The sequence below is a fragment of the Apteryx rowi genome, unplaced genomic scaffold (assembly GCF_003343035.1).
Source record: "Apteryx rowi isolate R43461 unplaced genomic scaffold, aptRow1 scaffold_4, whole genome shotgun sequence".
Lineage (NCBI taxonomy): Eukaryota > Metazoa > Chordata > Aves > Apterygiformes > Apterygidae > Apteryx > Apteryx rowi.
Genome location: NW_020450529.1, coordinates 9753022 through 9763202, shown reverse-complemented (window position 1 = coordinate 9763202; position 10181 = coordinate 9753022). Strand labels below are relative to the sequence as shown.

The following is a 10181-nucleotide window of genomic DNA, read 5'->3' as shown; positions in this document are numbered from 1 at the left end:
ACAACCTGACTGAGCACCCTGCTGTACAGTTACCGCACACGTTTCTAGAAAGAGAACTCCCTAAATTTGCGAGTCTAACAAGATACTGTGGTGAACCTGGACACGTGGGTGTAATTGCCACAGGATCAAGATATTTGAACATTTTTAGAAGATGAGAAAAGAAGGAAAGGTTCAAAAAAGCCTACTGCTTATTGTGCTTCAGTTGGTACATGTTGGTATTAATATTTCCCATGGCTGGAAGGAGGTCAGGTACGAAACAGCGTTTGTAACAAGGAAGGAAGAGCAGAAACACGAGGCACTGCATGGTGAGGTAATAACCACAACTCTATAATTCAGGGGTCTTGTGTTTGTGAAAGAGAAGACTTACTGCTGATTTCTTGTTGGTTTTGAATGATTTATAACGTTTTACTTGTGGCAGAGTGTTGCAATCTATGTTGTCATGGAAATTCTATTGAATTTATAGTTCCATTTATCCAAAACGATTTTCCAGACTTCATTTCATGGTGAATCATTTGGCTGTTACTTGGCGTACAAAGCAATTGCAAAAAAGTTTCGTGTTATGGAAAGCATAAACACTGAAACCGTTATTTTTGTATTATGGAAATACAAATGAATGCAACATACAGCTTTTTAGCATCAAATGTGCCTTCCTTGTGTAATGACTCTGTATATACACGAGAGTGGATTTTTCTTGGTTGGGACAGAAGCAGGCCTAAGGGATATTTATTTCTGGAAGTAGAAATCAGGGTAGGTTCTGCCTTGCTGAGATACTTCTCTTTCATCATTCGGGACTTAGCACTCAAGACGCTGAGTGATATGGCCTTGGTCCAGCAGCGCGGCAATGGTCTGAGCTTGGTGTTGCCTCTCTGTGCCTACTGTGCTATGACGGGACCAGCTGCAAGGTTAAACGCTGGGCAGGACTGTGGTTGGACATGCAACACCCACCCAACCCTTTCTGGGTGAAAAGACTCTTAAATCATTTAGTCTTGACTTTCTTCATAATATAGACATACCTACTGCGTTTGTAGATAACGAATCAATAATTCATGCTTACTATTAAAAAAGATTAAAGGGGTGTTTATCGTACTTCTAAAGCATACAAATGTCTAAACTGAATTAAATGCTGTTGTTTCACTTGTGTGATCTTTGTTCTTCCTGTTGTTTCAGCTCTCTTCGTTTTTTCAACTTCGCATTGTATTCATTMTCAAGTTGCAATTACTTTAAGGCAAAGACCTTGTCTGACTCCAAGTTTTGCAATTTGCCCGGCACACTTTTAGGCACTGTAAAATACTAAGTGATGACATTCAAAATACATCTCTTCACCTGCCTAACTATAGTTAAAAATTCACTGATGAATAATAGACTAGGCAGGAAAAACATGCCATTATCTGCTCCTGTTCAACTTTATCTTTTAAAAAGAATGCAGTATACTCTGTTTTATTACATCAGGCTCTAGTAGGAGAACTGGAAAACATCACGATTCGCTCTCTTCCCCCCACCCCCTTTTCTAAGCGGATAGAGAATATGTTATAAATGATAAGTTCTTTTTTTTTTTTCTTCTTCTTTTTTAAGAGAGTATAATGAGAAGCTGAACATCAGACTTGATTACCCCAGCGTAGATTTCATGCGCTGCTAAACCCACTGACTGCAGGACAGTTGCTCTGGATTTTCAGTGCTGCAGTGAAGATTACATTATGTCTGTAGATAATTTTTATTCCACTGAAATGGATCACATCATCGAGTTCGCTAGAAATCTATGCACATATTTAAAGCAGAAGTAAGTTACATACAGGCTTTCAATTAAAAAAGAACATCATGTATGATTCATAATCTTAGCACAATTTGTTTTTGTGCAAGAGGTTTTAAAACCGGCTGTAAAAGTGGTTGAGAATAATTTATTCTTACGATATAAGCAGCAAAAGGTACTAATAAAGAATTAGTATATTCAGTGATTAACTCCATCATTTAAAGCAAACATTTCAAAAATTTTATTTCACCAGTCAGCACAGATTTGCAGTCTACCTGCTATGCCTGTGTGTTTTGCTCTTCTGAAAATACTCTGTGTCTCTAAAGCAGTACATAATAAACCACATAACTGTTGCCTCTGCATCTTGCTGCCTGATTCATCAAAAAATTGGCTGGTCTATAAAACTTTTTTTTTTATTTTTTTTTTTAAGCTTTAAATTGCATGGTAGTCCTTGGATTGCTGGGAAGGAAATGAGCGGAAAGCTAATTCTGATGATCTTTTCCCTTCCACCAGCATTCCTGATGCTATTGAATATTCTGTACTGCACATCTGTGACAGCACAATGAGCCTTTGTTCATTTTTTAATCTGAAGAGAAATCTGTTGTAGGAGGTTGCACAGGGTGATAGCAGCCCAATTTAAAAGTCTTAATTATTTATTTTTAAAATACTTGGCATCTGACAATGGAAAATGTCCTTGCTTGGTTTCCAGCCTCTTAGAATTGCTTTGAACTCGCTCGCATCTTCTGGGATCCATCAAATGCTCATTGTGGCTTTTCTCTCGTAAGCGCTGAATGAGGTTAGCTGTGATAGTCTGTATTAGACATAAACTTTCCATCTTTGTAGTAGGGTAATAAGAGCAAAGTTGTCATGCATGGGAATGGCGATTTCTTTCTGGACGCCCGTGCGGCCGAGCAAAGGAGGAGCATGCAAACGAAGAGCACAGAGCCGCGTGTTTGCCATGCAATGTGCAGAGGTGGAGAGGGGAAGTCACCCATTTGAAGCAGGCTCAGCTTTGGCAAACCAATGGCTTTTCTTAAACAAGATTTAGCATTCAGAGGCAATTCTACTTTATAAAGTCAGAACTGATCCCTGGTGGGCAGTATTACTGAGTAATTCACATGTACACTATTTGATTAGCCTATTCTTATAATATTGGGAGGGTGGCAGTCCACTTTTGATTAAAATATCCTAGTTTTGCCTGATGAGCACCAGGTTTGTACAGAGGTTGGAAGAGCGCTGATGAAGGGTGCTTCTGCAGAGGGTAGATTGACCCCAGTGAGGAGGGAATTGCCTGCCCCATGGCTTGGTGGAGGGGTAGATGTAGCTGATGAGAGCATGGAGGTAAAGACGCTGCAGGCCAGGGGATTGTTCCGTTCTTAGATGTATGCGGTGTGTTCATTCATGCTAGAGTTTAATCGTTGTCACCTGGAAAAAGGTCTGAAGTGATTGGAGATTGGACCGGTTGGGTGCTGGATTTTTCTGCACAGAAGAGAATAGAAAACATGACGTTGTTTTGTAGAGTGACTAGCAATTATCTCCTGGGCTGTGTGAGGGTTTTCTCCCTAATCCTCTTGTTTTAAGGCACTTGTAACATTCTGAAGATTCTCCCCTTCGGTGAGACTTTTTTCAGGCTTAATCTCTTCTGTACAGCAAATCTCTTTCAAGTTTGAGTGAAAACAATTCTACTCTTCTAGAGTGTGAAGAGTGTGAAAGCATAAAGTTTTTCCAGTCAAAGAAAACTCTTGCCATCTCCCTGCCTTGGTAAAGCTTTGTAGCTGCAAGTAGCTCTTGGTATAATTTTAGCATGGAGAGAGTCCTCGTGCAAGAAAAGGGCCTTCGTGTGGTTAGTGGAGTTTTGTCTCAATTTAGCTGTATCACAATACTGAAAATTTCAAGCTGCTTGGACACTGCGTGTTTTTTATAGTAGTTCTTTACAAGGTACATACAAGCATACCGCTGTGTTGCACATCTGAGGGTTAAGAAAGTCCGTGTAAGCTTTTCCTGGCCTTGTTAGTTGTAACAGAGCTAGATGTGAAAGACTTACAAATCCAGTATACTGTGCGATAGCAAACAGTGCTGTCGTGCCCCCTGGGAGCTCTGCCTCCGGGAAGGCTCTTTGGAGCACTGTCAGCTCAGATGTTGGAATGGAGCGTTCTGGCTGCGGACAGCTAGTGTCACGCTATAGCAACGGCAACGGGTATTTCAGACTTTTCCAAATCCTAAGGGATTCAGAGCCTTTAAAAATATATATATGTTTTTAATTTTGGAAAACAGAAGCTACTGTGAAATTGCATGCAAAAATGTACAACAAAACAATGCTTTAGGGCCCTGAAGCCAGGCCGTGCCACCGTTCGGATTGGATGTGCAGGCTTGGATGATACTCCATTGTGCATTTCACAAATGACATATCATAATAAGATCCAAATTTTCTTTAGCCTTAAATGCCCCTTTGTTGCATTCTGTACTACTGCTTTGTGTGTACCAGGCACAGGCAGTAGAAGTCATTTATATGCAAAGTGCACCATATATTGTATATACTAATTATATAATAAGGAGTAATAATGAAAAATTTCTGGCATGTTTAGACCACTTAAGTATACAGTGAAATTAATTTTATGGTTAACTGTCTTATTCCTGATTTGTACATAAAGAACATTATGCCATCTGTAGAAAATATTAAATAAAGTATCTACTGGTAAATGCATACAAGATTATGTATATTAGGTATTAAAGGAAGGAAAATGCTTTAGATACACTTACATTTTATTGTAAGTTGTGGGAAAACAGATGATATTATATTATGGGAGTGAACAGTGTGTGATCACATAATTAGAAAATTGTCCTAATACTAATGCTCAGCAGTGTACAGGTGTGGTTTCATGAGCAGCCTGAACCATGGAGCTTTGAGGATGCAGCTTTACCATCCTCTTAACATTGTTTTCRCAATGTATGCCTGTGTAAATTATATAATAGCAATTCCTAGGAGATTSTACTCCTAAAATGTTCCTTCTAGCTATATGAACATATACAGAAGCTACTGTGTGACAGATGACGATAATTTTTCGTATAAGACAGTTCCCCTTGACTTGATGGATGTGGAGAGAGGGACCACGCTCTTCGGAAAAACACCAGGGAGCAGTGGGAAAATGTTCCAGTGTGTATGGTAATCAAGGCAGAGTGTGGTTCTTGATTAGTCTCTGAAATTGCACTGCTGAGATGTGGGATCTGAATTAAGCACCTTTTTACCATAGCCCTTTGCACTGCTATCCAAAAGTGTATTGTAAAAATTAATTTCCTTAAAATGCTGTGAGCAAAAGTGATCCAAAATGATTTTGGCATATACTGAAGTCTCTCAGTGATGCTTTCCTTCATAAGCTCCTAGGAGGACTATACACCGAAGTATTTTATAAGGTATAGCTCATTTTAGACTTTACTTTAAAGGGGAGTAAAATGCAATTTGAAAATATTTTGTGAGCTTTTGTCTGCGTTGGTTAAATTGAAGTTTAAGTAATTCTACCTGTAACAAACTGTTTCTAATTTCTACAGCGACGGATGGCTGTTTTTCAGTGYGCATTTGTTCAAAGCACGAGCTGTCAGAACCTGGAGGCACCACCAACTTTGTGAGACATTGCCAGCGTCTCGGTGTGTGCTGTGAATACACTGGGAATAGGGAGGCCAGAATAGGGGGAGAAAATTGCTTTCCAATTTTATGAAGCTTGAGTGAATGCCAGATAATTTTTTCATTTTTTTGTTAGCCATTTGGAGCATAGTCTTATTTTATCCTCCTGCTGAAAAAGTGCCTACACCTCCAAAGAGACTGATCTCCATCGATATCTTTTTTCTAGATGCTGCTGCTGTATTGGATGTGTAGGTACTTCACCAGCATTGCACATTGCAACCCATATATACAGCGAGAAGCCTGGGAATCAGTAAATATGACTAGGAGTACATCCAAAGAAGATAAAAGAGGGTATCATGTYATCTGGTCACGTACAAAATGTCAGAATAGGGGACAAACACTTGCATTTGTCAGAGGGTTTGTCAGGGGCATCATGTGGCATGATCTTCGAAAAACACTAACAGCCCCAAGCAACTTCGTGGCACCAGCAAAGCCTGGGGCCGCATTAGCTACATGCTCTGCGGCTGGTTATTACAACCTGGTGATGGTGTGCAAAGCCTGAACAGGACTGGTAGCAGGTGGTGGGCAGTGGAAGAGCAGGAGCGAGCGCCCAGGCTCTAGCAAGAGGCCGGTGGCAGAGGAGCCTGACATGCCCCTTCGGAGTTTGTGGACAGGAGAGGGTTTTTGGCCAAAGTCAACGTGCAAGCACACGCATTGGCCAACTGTGCTGCGGCAGCATTGTCCCCGCGAGTGCACCAGCCCGGGTTTGGGTTGCGAAATCCGTTGGGGGAGATCCCTCGAGCAGCGCCGAGAGCAACCGCTGCAAAGGCCAGATCTCATGTTCRGCTGTTGCTGCCCCGTGCGCGTCTCTGATTTCTAGCAGCTGTAGAGCACGCATACAATAAAATGTGGCAAACACTGAAAATATTTTATGGAAATGGTACCTGYATGGCGTAATGTCAAGAAGGAGAGTTGCATCAGTTTTGGAGCAAATTCTGGCTGCTGCAGAGGGACTGACGCCAGGGGCTTGTTTGGGGAAGGACAAGTTGGAGAGCAAGCCGCGTGCCGGCCTTGCCGCGAGCAGGCAGGGTTCAGCCAGCGCAGCAAATGCAGCAAGGACCATGCAGGAAAATCAGAGGYGTAGTGGCCATAGCCCCTGTGGGCTGCCTTTGCTCATGGTGTATTTATGTAATAAAGTGGAGTGGCTCTACATCAGGCCGCATAAAAGAAGGTGTTCCTCGGTCATCCTGGATTTATGTAACATTTATATAACATTTGCTGTTTTGGGGTAATCGCTGTCCTCGCCTGCTTTCAGTTAGGGTTTGCTTAACTATTAGTATTTATTATTTGTCCTAAAATGACATCAAAATGTCCAGCTTTGTTTCTCTTGTGCTTTTTGCCAAGTACTAAAGCTTTGGAAATAAAAGTCATGAAATTTAACTGAAGTCAGAGAGAAGTCTGACCCTAACTGGTAGTCCTGAATATCAGAGGCTCATGAAAATGCATTGCTACAGAGAAACACTTTTATCTTGCAAATTGCTTTAGGAATAAAGGAATAACTCTAAACATCAAAATCCTTTTTAAAAACTCTCTATGGTTTTTTAGATAAATATGTTTACCACATTTAACAGAGCAGGAGATGAGTCTGCAGCGAACAAAGAAATGAGAAGATCCTGGCAGAAAGCACAAAGTTTTTACCACCTAAACTGCCTGGCTATACTGTTTCTCCATCGGTTTATCAAAATGCATTGCATCGACTCTGTTCCCTGGTTACTGCCCCAGTAGGGCAGTCATGCTATTAATCAAGATGCTAGTTAAACAATATCGTTCAGCAGAATTCCTTTATCTCAGGTTCGTAACGCGGGCTCTACGTGTGGCCCTGTATACAGTATCCCATTTGAAAGCTGTATGAATCAACAATTTGTGTGATTGTTGTTGTTTTTAATTTTTACAGATGCAGATTTACTTCTACAATCCTGATGACTTTGACAGTTTTGGAACAGCGGTTCTAGAAAACAGGGTAGTAGGAGCCATGGCCGTGTTTTTTCAAGTAAGTTAAACAATAGCTATATACATAAAGCAAGCATTCACCAAGAAGTATCTTTAATTCATTGAATTGTTTCAAGCTTAATGGATGCATCTGTTTTCTTGTTCACACCTGTCTAAATGAAAGGTATTTCATATTGTCTATGCGTGATTTAAAATGTAAATAAGTGTATTTAGCAACTATGAAAAATTTTGCGTGAATTGTGCTGACTTTATAGCTACTTTACTGATGCAGATTGGCAAACACATTTATCATGGAACTTCTTTCAGTGCTGAAGTACGTTGCTCAGGTCCCGGGAATATTAACAAACTGATGTAAATGGATTCTGTTTAGAGAAAACTTAAAATTCAAACCTAGCATGAGAGAAAAACTAATCAATAAGTTTCATCAATCTTATCTGTGGTAGCTTCTTCTTAAATTGGCATAGAAGCAAGTTCTTGAGCAGACCAGGTTTCCAAATGAGTGAATTTACGCATCCCTTTTTTAAAAATGTATTCTCAGGAGCGTGACTGTTCGCTTAGCTCATTTGCCGGTTCGGCACGCTGGAGAACGGCAGCGCGGGGCAGCGGCTGCGGCTTGTGGTGGCTGCCAGGGCAAGGTGCACCGGCGCGGTGTTCAGCAATGAGGGCTTTTTGTCACGCTACGTCAGAAACGGAGTTTTCCCTTTCTGACTCGAGGGCAAATTGAACAGAGTGAGTTGGAGCAACTCCGCACTGCTGGGCTGTTGCAAACGGAGAAGTAGCTAATGAAGAACTGGAAATAAGTCAAGATGTTGCTTTTGCAGAAGGGGGGAGAAAGGGGGAAGGGGAAGAGCAAGGGAAAATTCAGCTCCTCTGTTGGGTTTCACACTGTTTTTCACTGTGGAAGAAGAGAATGTGAACCCAGATAAAAAAGAATATGGAAGTACCCATATGTAAATACCTTCCTTTTTCTTATGATGTTAGAGTGACAAGCCTGACTCTCTTGCTCAAATTAAATAAGGTTGTCTTTTTCCCTGTCACTGATTTTGATCAAATGCCTTGATAAGGAAAAAAGGATGGATCCTTGTATCGCATAAATTGCTGTAACGCTGCTCACATCAGGCTAGTTGAAGTAGGCCTGTTAAATTCATCATTGTTGAATTCTGAGCACTTTGGTGGCGTTTCATGTTAGGATGAAATTGGTGGAGCTGTGATAATTTACAGTGGCATACCGGGATGATTCCCTGGACTTCTTAATCTTGATGTGCTGTGGGAAGGATCGGGCAAATTGAATTTGGCCTTACGTGACAGGAGTTTAGAAATAAAACAACCAAAGTCACTCAGTCTCAATCACATGTGATTCACRCAATGATGAAGAGCTGCATATCATGGCTGCGCCTGCGTGCAGTGGCAGAGGGAACGCGTGTTACGTCGTTCTGCAGCTGGAATTGCTAAATTACCCAGCTGTGCTGCACACAGGTCACGTGAAGCACTGCCCCACGTTGTACCATTTCCTAGTCTGTATATGGCATTTATTTCAAGGAAACTGTTTTTAGAGGATCTTAAAGTCTCAGCAGGACTTTTTTTTGTATTCCCCACCTGCAAGGCCAGGTGCTGCAGTTACCACGAGTCCCACTTTGCACGATTCTGAGGGAGCCATTAAACTCACTAAAAATAACCTAAAATACCCTGTAACACTGTAAAAAAAACCCACAGCATCTTGGTTTGTAAGAGACCTCAGACTCTTTAAGASCACAAATGAGTGTTGCAGTCCCCTCAGGGAAGTAGAAATCTATACTTTTCATCATTTCTGGCCCTGCAGGCCACAAGACATTAGGCTGTAAAGTCCAGATGATGGTGCAGGTGGGCTCCTCTGCTCCAGGAGCCATGAAATCTGAAGTCATTACTGATAAACAGTCCCTAATCTCACCCAGAGAATTGGGGATAGGGTAATTCTTTGGCAAAGGGACCCAGTGACAACTGTTTTGTGGCTGCAAGGAAATGGTTTTCTTTTCTGTTTTGTTTTTCCTTGCCTCTGAGTTGAAATTATAAATCAGTGATGTTCCATTAAACTTCTCGCGTCCTGGGACTGTATCAAGGCTTCCTTCTGGGTAGCTCTCCTCCAAGACGGGAAGCTGCCGGGGAAGATTTGTGGAGACCTCGTCCCCATTCTGGAAGGGCATGTGACGAATTCTGGCCTGTATAAATAAACTTAAGGGCTTTAGCGTGATAGCTGCAACTTTGGCCATCGTCAGGGTTTTCCAGAGCTTGTCCCACAGACGTTGAACAGAGCAGCCTTGCAGTGAGTAGCTGTGGGCTGAAGCAAACTTGCATCCTCTGTGGAGATAAGAGACGTTGCAAGAGAGTGTCCTCAGCCCATGGGAATGACAGAAACACATGGAGGCTTTGCAGGTTTGGAGGCAAAGAAATTAGATGACAGTGAAATAGTTAAATATGAAGCTTTTATACTGTGGGGGGCCTGAATGGAAAGAGAAACTTCTGATGTTATTGCTCTCAGACTTAAAGTAGGCATTTAAAAATAAGGGTTTTTTTACTTAGGGTTCTTAACTGATGGTGATAAACTTTTGTAGATCCCTACTGTGTCTGTATGCGACTGCGGTGCCATTTTAGTTCCCTGTGCTGCGTATTGCATGATGGAGCTGCTGAACCACAGCTTGGAAAAAACCTTTCGGGAAAATTTTGTTCAGAAATGCTCGTGCCCTTTTAGCTTTGCTCCCTAGGGCACCATGCGGGTAAGCTTACCCTTGCTAGTATGTTGTGCAACTAATTTATAAACTGTCTTTTAAG

General features: G+C 41.5%; 1 protein-coding gene across 1 annotated transcript in view; it reads left to right on the top strand.

Annotated features, from left to right (window-relative positions):
* Nucleotides 1–3082: 3082 nt before the first annotated feature.
* LOC112970527 (receptor-type tyrosine-protein phosphatase gamma) overlaps nucleotides 3083–10181 on the top strand; it is a 149355-nt gene continuing 142256 nt past the window's right edge. The window contains exons 1-2 of the mRNA XM_026075013.1: nucleotides 3083–3088; nucleotides 7321–7416. Coding sequence (XP_025930798.1) covers nucleotides 3083–3088; nucleotides 7321–7416 — 102 coding nt within the window. The remainder of the gene's footprint in view (nucleotides 3089–7320; nucleotides 7417–10181) is intronic.